Source organism: Lepidochelys olivacea (genome assembly GCF_965140295.1).
Source record: "Lepidochelys olivacea isolate rLepOli2 genome assembly, chromosome: 25".
Lineage (NCBI taxonomy): Eukaryota > Metazoa > Chordata > Testudines > Cheloniidae > Lepidochelys > Lepidochelys olivacea.
Genome location: NC_140435.1, coordinates 13,720,660 through 13,737,050, shown reverse-complemented (window position 1 = coordinate 13,737,050; position 16,391 = coordinate 13,720,660). Strand labels below are relative to the sequence as shown.

The 16,391-nt window shown below is 52.7% G+C and overlaps 2 protein-coding genes across 3 annotated transcripts; one reads left to right on the top strand and one right to left on the bottom strand.

The window, feature by feature from the left end:
• The first annotated feature begins 163 nt into the window (after nt 1–163).
• On the top strand, nt 164–13,868 carry LOC311513131 (uncharacterized protein). 2 transcript variants are annotated; one of them, XM_084614773.1, is made up of 2 exons: nt 164–297; nt 1,068–4,175. In XM_084614773.1, the coding sequence occupies exon 2, from the start codon at nt 1,085–1,087 to the stop codon at nt 1,760–1,762; it is 678 nt and encodes a 225-aa protein (XP_084470899.1). In that variant the 5' UTR covers nt 164–297; nt 1,068–1,084; the 3' UTR covers nt 1,763–4,175. The 2 variants fall into 2 exon arrangements, 1 of the variants encoding a protein (XP_084470899.1); XR_014709661.1 differs by lacking the exon at nt 1,068–4,175 and adding an exon at nt 12,672–13,868 and having other exon boundaries at nt 215–297.
• Nucleotides 6,099–14,730, bottom strand: MADCAM1 (mucosal vascular addressin cell adhesion molecule 1). The gene is made up of 5 exons (XM_084614770.1): nt 14,537–14,730; nt 11,391–11,645; nt 9,939–10,256; nt 8,001–8,693; nt 6,099–7,331 (listed from the first exon to the last, which is right to left on the bottom strand). The coding sequence occupies exons 1-5, from the start codon at nt 14,586–14,588 to the stop codon at nt 7,189–7,191; spliced, it is 1,461 nt and encodes a 486-aa protein (XP_084470896.1). The 5' UTR covers nt 14,589–14,730; the 3' UTR covers nt 6,099–7,188.
• Nucleotides 14,731–16,391: the final 1,661 nt, after the last annotated feature.

Sequence of the window (16,391 nt, the reverse complement as noted above, 5' to 3'; positions counted from 1 at the left end):
CACCTCCATTTTAGTTCTGGTACCTTCTGTCCCTATGTCCCTGGGACTGCGGTGAACCTTGGCCCCGCACCCCCGGGGTCTACATCCGGCCACACCCCGGAACAGCCTCGGCTACCATAGTTAGTGTGGGCAAATGCCCCTTGCCTAGCAACGGGTATCTAAGGACGCTGACCTCTGACCTGGGTTTCTCTATCCGGTGCCCTTTGACCTCTTCCCTCGCGAAGGAAGTCGGGTGGGGGCGTGTGCTGACGATCTCCTGAGTTAGCGCGGTTCCTGCTCCCGGCCTGGCGTGCGCAGGTAATGCGGGTCCTGTATTGCGGGGGAGGGGGACCCCCCCGTGCTCTGGGCGGGGCTGCAGGTTCTAGGGTCCCCCTACGGTTTGGGAGGGTGTGTAACGGGCCTGGGCTCGGCCCCCTTCGGCGGGAGCTGTGGGAGGGAGGGGGCTGGGCTAATGGGGGGCTGAATCCCTCCAACAGTTGCATGCTTGGGGCGGGGCTGTGAGGGGAGGATGCGGGTTACTCCTTCCCGCCATGTGGCCCGCCCAGACAAAGCCCGTCCACCAGGTGGCTGGGCCTAGCGGGTAGAGCAAGCGATGGAAGCAGGAGGCCTGGGTTGTTGTCCCAGCTCGGGCACTGTCTGACCTTTCTTGAGCTCTCTTGCCCCGTGTGTATAATGGGGTAATCTGAGCTAACCGGTGTCGTGAGAGGGAAGGGTACCAGGGAAAGGGCAGCGTGTGGTTAATGAGAAAGCATGTGCTCACACTTCCTCCTCCTCCCTATGTTCTGCATCCTCTTTCCCAGCTGTTCCTTTGATTCTCCCACTCCCCCCTTCTTTCATGATGCCTCCTGCCTTTGGACCAACTCACTATTCCTGTGCCCTCCTTCAGAGCTGCTTCTGTCATTAAATCTCTAGCACTGATCACTGGAATTTCTAACAGCCTGAAATGATGCCCCGTAATTGCCTGCGTTAGACTGGAAGGCCCTCCAAGTGGGGACCTTGCCTTCTTTCATGCTCCGTAAAGTGCAGAGCAAGCGCATACAGTGTTATATAAATCCTTGCTTTGCCAGGTGTGATCTCCAACATCATGGAAGCAGGGAAAAGCTCTCCAAAGTCCCCAGTCAGGAGAAAGCGGAAGCGATCTCAGCGGCTCCTCAGCCGTGCGGCTGTTCCCCTGGAGTTCTACCGCTGCAACATCTGCAAGAAGGACATCAAGCACCTCTCCAACTTCCAGGAGCACCAGCGCATCCACACAGGCGAGCGGCCCTACCACTGTGAGACCTGCCAGAAGAAGTTTATCCGCTGCGCTGACCTCATTAAGCACCGCCTGGTCCACTCAGACAGTCGGCCCCACTGCTGCGATGCCTGTGGCAAGCACTTCAAGCTGGCTGGGGACCTGGCCAAGCACAGCAAGGTCCATTCGGACGAGGCGCCCTTCCAGTGCGACGTGTGCGCCAAGCGCTTCAAGCGCACATCCTGCCTCATCAAGCATCTCCGCATCCACACCGAGGAGAAGCCTTTCAAGTGTTCCCAGTGCAGCAAGAGGTTCAAATGGGAAGCCTCCGTCAAGGAGCATCAGCGCATCCACACAGGCGAGAGGCCTTTCAAGTGCGAGCGCTGCCCCAAGAGCTTCACCCACTTCTCCACCTTCCTGCAGCACAAGAGAACTCACCAGAACCAGAAGCAGTTCAGCTGCAAATGCTGCTCCAAGTCCTTTAACCACAAGTCCAACCTACTGAAGCACCAGCGCACGGTCCATGGCTAGGAGCGTGCACAGTCTTGGGTCCTGCTTCCGTGCAGCTGTGATCAGTCTAACTTGCTTAGGCTGCCCCAGTCTTGGAGTCTGCCCATACTCTGAGCGAGGCTGCGAATGTGCTGAAACCCAGCACAAAAGCTGGGCCTTACGGAAGGGAGGCAGAACCTTGAGTATGTGTGATAAGGAGCCTGGGGTTTGGAGCAGCTCCAGCGCCATGCTGGTTATAGTGGTCCCTGATGACCGGGAAGCTGCGGGCAGTGGCTGTGCACAGATGATATTGGTACAGCGGTACTGGTGCAGGAGCTGCTATCAGATGGCTGGACTCTGGCTCACAGCCTGACCAAAGGTTCCCTTGTGATCCCGCTTCTTAAACACCCTCCAGGACGGTGACACTTGCTAATTTAATCCAGGACAGAGGTCTTCCGTGTTCCAAGCTCAGATCTGAGCAGAGCGCTGCTTAGCCATGCTGCCATCTGTCCCACAGATGCAGCTGGTCTTTCATACACTACACTACAAACTGCAGCGGGCCTCTTCGCTTCTGCTGCCTCTGTTTATCCCCCCATCCCCCTCATCTTGGTTTCAATGCTGTAGGAATGTGTCTAGTGCACCTGAGGTTTGGGTGAAGGGAAAAAGGGCTGATAGGGCCTGGTGTTCCACCTTCTGGGGGCGGGGGGCTTGTTTCTGACTGGATGCATCTGCATTATCATGATTCCATGCACTCTTGAGACAAATACCAAACAGAATGGTTTCCAGGAAGCAGCTGCATAGTCTGCTTGATGGAGAGTGTTCTTGGGACTACTCAGTTACTGTAAATGCTGCCTGCAGCTGCTTTAAATCATGAGCCTGTCAACGTCATGTTTCTTATCACGCACCTACCTCAATGTGGCAGCAGCGTCTTCTGGGTGGAATTCTGTACCATGTCCCTTAGAGGCTTTCGCTGTAATCTGTCACTGTAGTTCAGTTAAGCTCATCCACCTTACTGTGTTCTGCAGTGATGGCCAGACCTTGCAAGTAAAGAAGGTCCCCACCTCCAAGAATCTTTGATCTAATGCTTTATTCTCCAGGGAGCGGGCGTTGGACCTCTACTTCCTGACAGAAGAAGGGCTGGAGAGCAAACTTGAGAGGAGTGTATGTGAACCGCTGGAGATTTTCCCTCTTTTCCCCCAACACGCCCACCTCCCAAGGAGGGACGGGCTCCAGCCCAATGACAGCGTTTAACTGAGTATTTTCTCGTGGTCACTAATAAACAAGCTCATAAAGTTAGTTCTACAGAATTGGGCCAGCATAACTCATTCTGCCTGCAAATAGGGACGTGAGGGCTACTAAAGGGGGTTTTAAACAAAAGCATCAAAGGAAGACAAAGGATTGCTTGATTCCTACCCAAAGCTAGAGCAATGCAGGGGTCTGATGACAGCTACAACACAGCCCCTCTGTGCTAGCACGGGGGCCTGGCTTGTAAGCACAGACGTGCAGCTGGTTTCTGTTTTCTGTTCTGGCATTTGGATGCCAGAGTTAGGACTTTACCAGGGAGGGAAGTGGTCCATTCTTCTGGAACCAAAAGCACTGCTCTGAACCAAATTGCATCAGTGCAGAGACAAAGGTGCTTCTTGGCTTCACCAAAAGCACTGAGGTCAGGGAGCGGCGTACGCCACTACTGGATTGCCCTTCCAGTGGTGTAACCATCACTCCATTAATCATGGCAGAAAAGTGGGGTGTTACCTCTATAAACCCTGAAGTTTGTAATTTTGGTGTAAAACAGTCTTCAGACTGGCAGGGGGTTCCCAGAAGGCATGGGACTTTTCAGCCACAGTCAGGATAGGCCAAACACTGGCCTTTCAGCTCAGCTGTTCAGGGCAACAGTGCCGGTCATAAGTGTGCAATAGTCCTAGTCCAGTTCCAAATGGATCACACAGAGACTGCCCCACAACATGCCATGGGTTGAGTCAGCTGCCCTCTACCTGTGAGAAGTGGCTCTTGAGGTGGAGTTGGGGTATGTTGGGAGGCTGGTGCTAGGGAAGCTTTTCGGCCGCCTGCTCTCTGAATAGAGGTTTCATTGTCCAGCGCTGTTCACTTGAAACAGCAGCCCAGCAAACATCTCCGATCAATCTCCCTCCCAGCAGGCAGGGATCAAAAGTCTCCTCGTACTGAAAGAAAACTTAAATGGAGCAGCTGGCAACTGGATGGTGTTGCCCTTTAATCTGCTTTGTGGCAGCAGAACAGGTCCGTGGCAGTGGCCCATGAGATGTGCCAGCAGCAGGCAGGCTGGCTGTGCTTTAACAAGAAGCCTGTTACCGAACATGAGGCTACCCTTGGTTGCCGCTTTAAAACAGCAGTTTGTGCAGGAGCCGGAGGAGGGGCTCTTTGAGAATGTGCAGGGATTTCTGTTTCGTTTTTAAATAAAGGTGGTTTGTTTTTTTACTTGTACATTCTGAACTCAAAGCAACAAACCTTGGCTGCTAATAACTGGGAACATGGCAGCAGCCTGCAGTCTTTCCACCTTAGCTAGGACTTCATCTGCTCTTGTGCTACACAGGGCTGGGCCAGGGCAGTGTTTGGAGGGGAGACCTTTAGGTAACACACAGGAACTGGTGCTGATTTTAGGAGGGAAGAGCACTTCCCGCTGTACCCCACTGCAGCTGCTACGGCTCACAATCAGAGGGACTACAGATTGCTAGGGATTTTTTTTTTTTAACTGCACCCATTCTGGTTGCTGAGTACACAAGCTGTGAGGCCTTTGTTAACCCCAGTATCCTAGCTTTGATTCCAACCGGGGAAACTATATTCTGATGCATTAATATCCCCTTCCAGCTGGATGTGTGGGAGATCTCCTTTCCTTTAAGTGGGGGTGTGTGGTTGCTGCAGGTGGTGGGTTCCTGAGCAAGTTCTGAGTCTGGTATTTGTTCAGTGGAGCTGGGAGGTCAGAGAGCAGAAGGAGACTCCACCCGCCCTTGCTGGGACTTCCGACACACACAGAGAAGTTGCCACAGAGCAGTGATACTTTTCCGAGAGCAGGGCCCGGAGAGAGGCGTTCTCTCAGGCACAAGGAACAGAGGCAGGAATGGAGTGCTTAATTCCAGACATGCAAGCCCCAAGCTGTCACTTTTCCTGCACTACAGAGAACTTTGAGATGGGCTGTAGCCAAGTTCTTTGCAAAGGGATCTTGTCCCTTTCTCCTGTGTCCCCAACCTGCCCCTAACCTTACCAGGGAGGGGAGCAGCTCTCTGTTCTGGCCCTCTCTGGCCCCTTTCTGAAGTCCTGGCCCCAGCCACCAGATGTGTGGCCCGTAGCCTGAGTGACAGCTCTGAGTTCTGCAGCTGCAAGGAGAAACTGGACCAGCTCTGCCATGGCCAATGACCCAGCTGGGCTTTCTGTGCTTCCCCAAGGTGACCTACTGGGCTTCATACAACACCACAGCTTTCCCTGCATGGACAAAGCCACACTCACTTCCTCGCTTGGCAGCTGCTTTGGCCACAGTCATCCCTGGCTGAGCACAAATGCTAGGCCTCCTGCAGGAGTAGGAATGTAAGAGTACTGACCCTACTAGGCCCAGGGCTGTTCCACCCTGCCGGGCAGGAGGAGGACTAAAGCACCTATTGACCGATTAGGACTAAATGGGCTTGTTTCTGTGATTGCTCCTTTATCTCTGTCCTTGCTTCCCGTGCCCTGACAGGGCTTGAGCCCAGCAAGCAGGAACCTAAGTTCAGAACAGCAGCGTTTGCTCTGGGAAGTTTCCCCAGGGGCCATCAATGGCAGCCCAGGCCCCAGCCTTGGGGATTTCCTTGCTGAGATGGTTACATGTGAACTAGTGGAGAGAGACGTGCTGCTGTGTCATAAGGAACTGAGACCTCGGGCTGATGGGAGAGGTCGGGAGTGTGTGGAGCACAGGTGGCGTGGTTCTGTTTGTTGGACTCAGGGAGAGCTGGTTTTTCTCGGTAAGGTGTTTCTGGGATTCCCATCTCTCTCGGATCAAGGGAAGCATGCCTCTGCTTCAGCCAGGAGAGCCAGGTGTGCCGTTTTAGAGCCATCAAGGCAGCAGCTAATCAGCTAACTGCAATTTGGTGCCTCTTGCAAATTTTGATGGCACCCATTAAATCCGGCTGAAGTCAAAATGCCCACAGGAATATACTCATGGGGCGATTCTGCGAGCAGCTCTGTGCCTTCCCTGCCCCCATCTGTGGGGAATACAAGCATACACGTGGCCCTGCTGCTGCAGGCAAACAGTAGGGCCAGGGTAAAGAGAAGCAATACTTGCCAAGGAAACCACTACAGGGAATATGTAAAAATAGATCTTTATTAGAGCAGCAGATCTTACTATATAACAGAAACTCAGTGAACACAGCAGGTCTACTGCATTATCAACATTTAATACAGGTTATTTACAAGCAGCCAGCTTGGATAGATTACAGCAGTTGGGAGGAGTTTTAGGACATTTTAAATACACAGATAAGGATGGGATGGAAACTGAAGTCAGTACGGGGGCTGGCGCATGTACGACCTTGGTGTGGAAGGAACCCAGGCAGCTGCCCCACAGCCCTCTCCAGAAGGAGTTGCCACCCCGTCTCAGAGCGACAGGCTGAGGCTGCAAAGTATCAGCGCAAAGAAACCCAGGGCCTAGAGCTGTAGGAGCGGTACAGAGCGGATAGTTCGTCACTGTTGTGCATTTGCTTAAAGTCTCCACTCAGTTCCAAGGGGCTAAGGCTGAGCATATTCTCACCTAGTCCCTCCCTAGCCAACCCTCGATGCACCTGGAATCCCCCCCCCCCCCCACTTCTCTTCCTCACCCCCACTGGAAAAACATAACATACTTAGGAACAAAAACAGGAGCAACTGACCCCAGAGAGTTTGAAATAAGAAGCCAACATCAAAATGAACGAGGCAGATCCAGAAAGGGATTTCAAACCAATCCCACAGGACATGTTACTGGCATCTCCTCAGCCGGAGGCCTCAACCAAGGCAAAAGTTTTCAATATACCGTGAAGAGGAAATCCAGTGGTCTGTTTTAGAAACTGCTGTACCCTGATACCTGTGACCTGTTCATCTCCATTGGGAAGCTCTTGTCTGAGTCATGTGTTAGTCACACAGGTGTGTCTGTAGGAGCCAAGTCTCAGCAACTACCTGCATTTTGGACCAAAATGCTCCCACTGCACTTGAAACCAGAGGGAACCACGATGCCAAGGAGTGAAGTGGAGGAAAGGAAAGAGACTGGTCAACCTACAGTTCTGCTCAGCTCTGCTGGGCAGCTTTCAACTTGGCCATTTACCCAGCTCTCCCAGCAGTGGCCCAAGCATCAGACAGCTCCTCCACTCCTGTCTCTGGACAGGTGCAGTCCAAGAGGCCTAACTGGGTCTAATACCAAGCTTTCTGTAACAACGGGCAACCTTGTCAGTGGAAAGAGGATGAATGTTCAAAACGAGTCGCGATGGGGCCACAGGCACCTAAACGCTGTTCCCCTTAGGGCTCTTCATGCCCGGTGGGTGGAGTCGTCTCCACAGGCGATATGATGCAAACGCTGTGACTATCAGGCCCAGGAGAGAGCCTGCCGTCCCGACCGCGATGGCAGAGTCAGTGCTGAAGATAGCTGCAAAGAAGAGACAAGAGAAATTGTCAGTTGCCGTGCCTGAGCCTTTAGCGGGGGCTCCATCTCAACAATCAGCAAGTATAAACATCACAGCATGGGTCGTGCTGTCTTAAGCTTCCTTTGCACCAGCGGGTGGTTCTCCAGCCAGCCACCAACAACAGCTGCATCTTCACATCTCATGGGCCCCCAGGGCCAGTGGCACTGATCAGCAGCCTCAGCAGAGAGGATTTAATGGGCTGTCTAGGCTAACAGGCTCGTGCCCAGAGATTGATCCCTCCAGCCCCGGGTTAGGGCACATGGGCAGGGAAACTTGCACAGCCTCTGCCCGTGTTATCCTAGTGCCTGTGGATGGACTTTCAGGGCAACCCAGCAACTTTCCCCCGCCATTATTCACTGCAGCGTTCAACAACCAAGAAGAGCGGGTGGCTAAGACCCGTGTAATGCTTGGCCCTTGAACACACGCGCGCCGCCTCTCCCCCCACCACTGGGTTTGGTCAGAGGGTCATGCTGACAGAAGCTGTAGTTTGTGTTCTGGTGTTCCTGTGGGAGTACAGATCGGGGGAGGAAACAAACAATCACAGGGACGCCGACGCCTCCTCCCTGGGCTGGCCTGCACCTCCCCACAGCGACCAACCACGCCTGACTGCAAAGCCCTTGGCAGCCACTCACCAGTAGACACAGCGACGTTCAGGCTTGCCACCTGGAGTCTCCTGCTCAGCATGACACATTGATAGATCCCTTGGTATTCGAGACCCACACGGTCAACTGTCAGGGTGGATTTGCCCTCGGATGCCTCCTCCTGGTACTGAGACAGCGCCACAGGGGTTTTCACCCACTTGATGGTAACATTCTCACCACACTCTGCCTCGCATATGATCTTCAGGGCTTCCCCGGTGGTCCCTTTAGGAGGGACAGGCCAGATCAGAAGGTTGCAGAAAGACTCTGTTCTGGGGCTCCGGCCACCAGTGGCTTTCCTGGTCAGGGTGCTCTCTGTGCTAGCCACATCCCCTGCGGTGGGGCTCTCTGGCGCAGAACTCAAGCCACTGCGGGGGCTCCAGTCTGTTGTGGCTGAGCCTGCACTGGGGTTCTGTGAAGCCGCCCTGGACTCGGTGGCCAGGGTCTCTGTGGTCGCCAGCCAGTGGACAGAGGTGGCTTTGCCACTGGGCTTATGCGATGTGACAGTGAACTCTGGGGTAGGGCTCTCTGCAGAAGTCAGTTCTGTGGCGGAGTTCCCTGTAGTAGCCAAAAGGCCAGTTGTGGGGCTGCAATCAGTAGCAGGGGTCTTCTCTGTAGTAGCCAGAGACTCAGTTCTGGGATTCTCTTGGCCAGTGACTGACTCAGTTGTGGGCTTTTCTGCTACAGCTGTAAATAGAAGGTTTCGATTAGTCTCTTGATGCTTGGCTACAAATACACCGTGCCCTTGGCCTTAAGGTGCTGTGATCGTGCAAGCCAGGTAGGTGGCCCTCTGACCACGGCTGTCACCAAATAATCCTCCATCCCCTGGGAGGGGATTGAAGTGGTTGCTGGCTCCCTCCACCCCTCTGAGCCCAGCTCCAGAGATATGGCTGTGTCAGAAACCTCAAGCCCTATCCCCTGCTTTGCTCTCCCCTTCATATATGCCTCAGACCCCACACAGGCATCTTGTATGCCAGCTGTGTGTGGGCTAAGGCGGGATCCTTGGGATTAGGGCCCTAGACAGGGAAGAGGACTAGCACACATGGGGCCCTTCCCTTGATCCCTAACTCCACAGTGTGGGCTAGAAAGAGGACTCAGGAGAAGAGTATCTGGGGCTAGGACAGAGGTGGGCAAACTACGGCCCGGGGACCAAATCTGGCCCGCGGGGCCGTCCTGTCCGGCCCTTGAGCTCCTGGCCAGGGAGGCTAGCCCTATGGCCCCGCCCCTGCTGTTCCCCCTCCCTTCCAGTTACGCCGCTGTGCAGGCAGCAGGGCTGCGAGCTCCTGCTGCTCTGAGTGGCATGGTAAGGGGACGGCTGGGTAGCGGGTCTCGGGGGGCAGTCAGGGGACAGAGTGCAGTTGGATGGGGCAGAGGTTCTGGGTGGGGGGCGGTAAGGGAACGAAGGGGGTTGGATAGAGCATGGGAGTTCCAGGGGGCCTGTCAGGGGGCAGGGGGGTTTAGATGGGGGTGGGGTCCTGGGGCCCAGGCTCTTTGGGGGGCACAGCCTTCCCTACCTGGCCCTCCATACAGTTTCTCACTCCGATGTGGCCCTTGAGCCAAAAAGGTTGCCCACCCCTGAGCTAGGAGGAAGGATGCATGAGGTGGGATAACAGAATGAATCAAGAAGATCTGGTGGGGTAAAGGGGAGGTGCCAGGATCTGAGAGGAAGCAGTGCATCTCTCCTGGAGAGCTGGAAGCATTTAGCAAAAGGTCCTCACATGGGTGGATTCAGGCCCATTCAGCTTGGCGCTACCCTGGTTCCCATGCTGCCTAGGGCATCACAGACCACACAGAGTTCATATTAGCAGCATGGAAGCAGGAGCTTTTTTCATCCCCAGCAAACAAGTATTGCAAGTGACATGGGGAAATGGCTGTGGCAGAAGTTGCACACCCACCATGCTAAGATCCCTAGCTCAGGTCTCCAAGACTTACCTTTTGTGCTGACAGTTACCGCTGTGTCCTGGTGGAAATGCCTTTCTGACGGCAAGAGGAGCACCACCTCACACCTGAACTCAGTGCCCTCGGTCACCACCTCCCCTGGGACCTCCAGCTCAGAGTCATAACTGAACAGCTCCTCGTCATCAGCCGCTTCTTCAGGGTCTGGGCTCTCCAGTCTCTGGTCCCCCCGATACCAGCTCAGAGTCAAGGAGCCAGGCGGATACACCTTGCTAATAGAGCAGCGGAGATGGGCTGGCTGCCCAGCCACCAGCTCCTTTGGTTGGGTTTCCAGCTGCAATGTATCTGGAAGAGCTGAGAAAAGAATGGCAGGTGAGGAACGGGCTTCCTAGCTACATCACCTACCATGGAACAGAGCGCCCAGGGGGATCAGGGCCGGGAGTGGCCAATGCTTGTAAGAAACTTGCCCCTTCTGAGGATCCCACCCACTGACGTCAGGTGTGAAGTGCACGTACTGTCAGGTGTGGCATCTGCAGAGACTCCATGCAGAGGGGAGTGAGTGGGATGCAATCAATTCCTGCCCTCTTCCCCTAACGATTCATCACAGAGATCAGTCCTGGGAACAGTGGCCAATTTCTGATCCACTCTAGGAGCCACAAAACTACGTTCCTGGCCCATTTATACCATGGCCGCATCTGCCAGAGGACGTCCATGCAGTGGGGAGGGCCCTTCAAGTCAGACCTTGAACCCCAGGGCCTGATTTTCAGAGGGGCTGGGTACCAGCAGCTCCCATTGCCTCCAGTGGCTGCTGTGGGTACCCCTCACCTCTGAGAACCGGGACCCTGATCTTAACTGCTCTCTCGCCCTGGTTTGTGGCCGTCCTCCACCCCAGAAGGGGCTGCATTTTAGTGATTAATCCTCATGCTTCTGGACATAAACTGATCATCAGCTGGGCCAGGAAGAATCCTAAGGTACAGGATGGCATAATGAGATGTGTTCTGAAGGCTTGGTACCTTCCTCAAAACATTCTACCTTGGTCAGTGTCGGGATACCAGCTGAGATGGACCATTGGCCTGCTAGTGTAGCAGTCCCAATGTTAGCTGGATTCTGTGAAGCGGGGAGGGTGGGAGATTGGGGGCCTGATCCTATATCATCTGCAAAGCGACAGCCATTCACGTGCCCCTTATCTGACGTTTGTTGCAAATAGCTCTGGAGGCAACAGGAACTGAAAGGGATGCAGGGGGAAGTGGTTTTCTTTCATTCTGAAGTCTTTGTGAGTTGGCAGTACTTTTCGCGCAGGGTTGGTTTGGCTGGTTCCCCAGCACGGTCGGTCAGTTCCTCTTGTTTGCCTGGGTCAGAAAAACCCCAGGCCAATGTGACGGTAAAACCTCTGTTTCAATTGGACTGTGTCCCCTTTGGGCTACAAGGTGTTTGGAGTCTAGACTGTCATGCAGCTGGTGGGTAACTGCATCGACCTAGGGCACTTACAGTACACTTGCAGGTTGGTTAACCCCTGGTAGGACTTCCCTTGGCAGTTCCCAATGCAGAACTTTGTGCCCTCCATGGCTGTGGCAGCATTGGTGATGAGCAGGAGGGTATAGGTGGGGGTGGAGATGATGTTCCCCAGGTTGGTGTCCAGCCCTTTCCACTGGGGCTTCCCATCTGGACAGTCCAAGGAGCAGTTCAACTGAATGGATCCTCCAATCTCGACCAGTGGCTCCTGGGGCAGCACAGTCAGCTGGCCTGGGTGGAGGGGAGGGAAGGGGGAAAGCAGCAAGTGGAGAAAACAAGGGTCATTCAGAGAAGCGCAGTAAATACCCAGCGCTAGCTAAGGCAGCTGTTCCCAATGGAAAGGGCAGCACAGACATGGTGAGATTTTGAGTTCAGTGTTCTGGTTTCTGAGCCACTAGGGTGCACTCAGGTCACCTCCACAATCAAGAGGGCTGGCAACTTTTCTTGTTCCGCTTTTAAAGCGGAGATGCTCCCATAATCACAGGACTCATGGAACTGGGGCTTTTTCAAAAACACCCAATATCACATGACTTGCCATAAAATTCTGCAGATGTAGCAGATCTGAGGTGAAATTCTGGCCCCAGTGAAGTTAAGGGTAATTTTGCCATGATCTTCAAAAGAGGCAGAATGTCTCCCTTTCACTCCACTTCCCCTCTTTGCGTCGTGACCTCAAAAACAAAACTGCACGCAAACATTCAAACATCCCCTCAGACCTTCCAGAACAGCAAGTGTTTGTTCCTGGGTTGTTGGCTCAGATTCCCCCTCCCCACAACTGTCATGCAATGCAGTGGCAGGTTTCTTCCAATTCAGAGGTGGCAGCATTTCAGTGCCGATCCACGGGATCCTTCAGGGAGGAAAGATGCCACTATAGTGGAAGGACTGTAACTGCAGACGTTTCCAAGGGATGAGATTTTCCCTGTAACACAGCCTGGGTTTAACTTCATCTGAGTCTCTACTTCCCACAAAGATTTTACAAGTGGTTCTTAAAAAATAAGGCCAAACGCCGGTCATCCTCCACTGGTTAACCCCTGCTGCTGCTGGCACTGCTCTCCTGGGAGCCAGGCAGCCAGCAGGAAGTAGGAACAGGCTGCCAATCAGAGGTGAGCCATACGAATCCCACATTCTGGTTACTGTGTTTAAAGACAAAGCACTAAATACTTTATTTTAATTCAATCCAGATGATTTTAACCTTGGTTTGTCAAAGTAAGAAAATGACACATGCATTTAAAAATGTTTTTTGTTACAAAACCACTGCAGATATTAAAGAAGAGAATGAGGAGGGATACCTACAGAAACAGGAGCTTGCGTGACTGACTTGGATTGAATTTGTACATCAAACTAGAGACTTTCATCTCAACGTGCCCTGCCGACAACACTGCTGAAATGCAGCCACCTCTGGGGTGCATAGCAAACAGCGTGGAAATTTTGACAAACCACAAATCGCGACTGTTCTGAAAACGACCCAAGGATCTGTAGTGTCTGTGCAAAGACCAAGAGGGCAGCCGCTTGCTTTTTAATGACTCACTGGAGTGGCCCAAAAAAGAACAGGAGGACTTGTGGCACCTTAGAGACTAACAAATTTATTTGAGCATAAGCTCATCGTTTCCCATTTTCCCCAGCAGGCTGTCAGCTCATGTACTATCTCGGCCAGACCCTCAGCTGGAGTAAATTGACCCAGCTCCTTGAAGCCAATGGAGTAACAGTGATTTATACCAGCTGGGGATCTGGCTTTAACTCTCTGCAAAGGCAGTTCCCAAATTTCTGTCCGTGCAGTACTGGTGGTCTGTGGCGCACTTGCTGGTTACATGGCTCTGATTTCCAGCTGCTCGATGGCATTGCAAGTCAACTAAAATACCCCCAAGGCATGATGGTCAGAGGTGCTGATATCTAGCAGTTGCCACAACTTCAGTTGAAGGGGTGGGTACTCAGCTCCTAAATGCTTCCCTAACATTCATTTTCAATGCAGGTAATGGCTGCAGTGTCCCTATGCCAACTCAGTGATGAAGAACGGGGGGAGGCAGGACCGCAGGTGATCATGAATGGGAGAGGCGGCGTGGGCAACGGCACATGGGAAGGAAGAGGGCCCATGAGCCCAACTGTCTATTACAACGTGGTCCACCTTATGAAAATATGAGCGCCCCTGCTCTACAGCCGTCTGGGATGTGGTTTGTATGAAGGATTGTCTCCAAAGGAAAGCTGTGCAATAAAGCCATCTCATTGCCTCTTTCGAAAAGTACACCAGCACTGGCCCCGAATGTGGCAGCGAGACTGTGGTAGCCATTGGCACCATTACGAGAGTATTAATTTCCAAGAGCGCTTGGCAGCCTTGTGTGCTCACGTCACTGATGCTGCGTCGACCTGTCTATGGGCCAGTATACGTCCGCTGATGTAGAAATTAGGCTCTGAGCTATTTGTATTGTTTTAAGAGCTAAAATAAACGTTCTCTGAGATTCAGATGTGTCGACATTTCATTCGAGACAAAGTCAAAGTCTGGGGGACAAACTGATGTGTTTTTTCCCTCCCGTTCTGAAAGCTCAAGCTCAAATAAATTGGTTAGTCTCTAAGGTGCCACAAGTCCTCCTTTAGTTTTAACAATGTTTAAGCTTGGAGAAAAAATGAATCAGTGACTTACAGATCTACGTGCAATGGAGGTTCGTGGAGAGGGGGCATCAGAAAGGAAGTGGGATTATTATTTGTATTACCAGAGTGCCCAGGACCCCGGTAACGAACCAGGAGCCCACTGAGCCCAGCACTGTATAACCACAGAAGAAAACACAGACCCACGTGTACCCAAGGATGGAGACAGCTCTGTTAACAGAGTCCCCTCCTGAGCACCCCAAGGCTAGCACAGCCAATCCAAACTGGGCACAGAGCATCGCACACAGATCACATCTGGACAGAGCCACAGCTGCTCACCCAGACGCACCAGGCAGCAGAGCCGATACTGTTGGCAGAGCAGTTGTGTAGCGTACAGCAAAGAGGGAAAACTTCAAAGCAGCAGCCAGGACCAGCATGGAGAAATAGCTGAAAAGAATAGCTCAGCCCTTTGCAAAGGCAGGGAACCCCCAATCCCTCCAGCCCCGAGAGAGCCTCAGGTCTGCTGTGGTCTCCAGGGAACTTACCGCTGCAAGTCCAACCCAGGCTGAGGAGCAGGAGGAGAGGAGTTGGCTCCATTGCTGTGGCTACAGGGAAGTGTTTTCACTCCGGCTAATCTCTTCTCTGACAGGGATCTGCAGGGGCAGCTGATTCTTAAAAAACACCAACCAGCTGGATGGACTCTGCCTGGGGCTGGTCTCTTTCTGCCTAGAAGTCCCATCCTCACGCATCTCTTAAAGACTTAGGTAGGAACCGCCCCCTGATAGTAAGCACCATCCATCATGACCTTGCTGGTCAGCTGGGAATTTCCAGTGGGGAATTTTAGCCTTATGGTAAAAATGGCTTTAACCCCTAAATACTTGGCTCCACAGGCTAAGGATCCTGTTCTGCACAGACACCCCCAAAATCACAACTGCCTCCTACAAGGCAAACAAATGCGAACCTGCCTGGGTTGGACGGGGGAATTACAGGACATGGGAAGATGCCTTGTGTCTCCCAAATAAGCACCTAGACCCTATAAACATCTCCATACAAACCCCGTCCACACACTGAACCCCCTATGTGACACCCACTCCTCCCACAACTATGTTACTCCCCTCCACATTAGATACGTGTCTATGCATTTACTCAGTGTTTCACCCCACTCCCTAACACACCGTCCTATATGCTCTCTTCCACCCCCTCCTGCCACAGACATTTACACCCCTGCATACAGAGAGATGGGCGTACACTGAGGGGATGAAAATCCTGGTCATGCACTGGACTGGGCCCAGTGCTGGGAGTCAGGAGACCTAGGGCCTATGCCCTGCTTTGCCAGTGACCGCAGGCGAGTCACATCCCCTCACTGTGCCTCAGTTTCTCCATCTGTAAAATGGGGACAATGGTAAAGCTCTTTCAGATCTATAGATGAAAAGCCCTCAGAATTATTAATAAATTCTCTGATCTGAAATGCTTGTGTGTCCAAAAAGCAGACAGTCCCCTTTCCCCCACCTACCTCAATTTCACAAGAGCACTGGGATCCTCAAGACTTCAGTGACACTGAGGTGTACCTATAATCAATAACCAGACATTTATTCGCAAAAAGAAAAGGAGGACTTGTGGCACCTTAGAGACTAACCAATTTATTTGAGCATAAGCTTTCGTGAGCTACAGCATCCGATGAAGTGAGCTGTACTCACGAAAGCTTATGCTCAAATAAATTGGTTAGTCTCTAAGGTGCCACAAGTACTCCTTTTCTTTTTGCGAATACAGACTAACACGGCTGTTACTCTGAAACCAGACATTTATTGAAACCCAGCCACCCAAAGAGCCATGGGTGCTCATAAACGGGTTACAGATGGTACACCCAGGAATTGCTTTTCCCAGCCCTGAAATACAGATACCTCTGGGGAAGAATACATCAGTACTGCATAAACCAGTTATGGACAGACTGTAGAGAACACGTCCAGCTCATTACAAATCAATGGGATAAGGGGTGAGCCCTTAAAACAAGGGACAGCAGGTCACCCGTAAGCTCCTTCTGCAGGAGGTGTTTGGGGAGGCAGGATGTAGGAATTCAGCCCAAGACCCTGGGGGATGAAACCCCTTTGTCTCAGTATCTGGAAGCCATGTTCATGGTTGCTCCCAGTTCTGAGCCCAGGTAATGTGTCTGGGGAAGAGATCCTCCAAGGACTCAGAAGTGCCCTCGTTGTTCCAGGAGCGCCAGGGGACAGCAGGAAACAGACTGGTTGCTTTTCCAGTTTTCAATTAATTCTCAGCAACATAAGAAAGGGAGACCCAGAATCTCCCCCAGCCAATCCTATCCCCGCAGTAAAGAGATGGAAGGGAGAGCCCAGGGATGGAAGCCTGGCTCCACTGAAGTCAATAGGGGTTTTGCCATGG

Coding starts and splice junctions, on each gene's coding strand:
- LOC311513131 (XM_084614773.1), top strand. CDS start 1,085: ATGGAAGCAGGGAAAAGCTCTCCAAAGTCCCCAGTCAGGAGAAAGCGG.
- MADCAM1 (XM_084614770.1), bottom strand. CDS start 14,588: ATGGAGCCAACTCCTCTCCTCCTGCTCCTCAGCCTGGGTTGGACTTGC. Junction 8,694..9,938: donor GGTAACTGTCAGCACAAAAG/GTAAGTCTTGGA, acceptor TTCTATTTACAG/CTGTAGCAGAAAAGCCCACA. Junction 7,332..8,000: donor GAACGTCGCTGTGTCTACTG/GTGAGTGGCTGC, acceptor TCTTCTTTGCAG/CTATCTTCAGCACTGACTCT.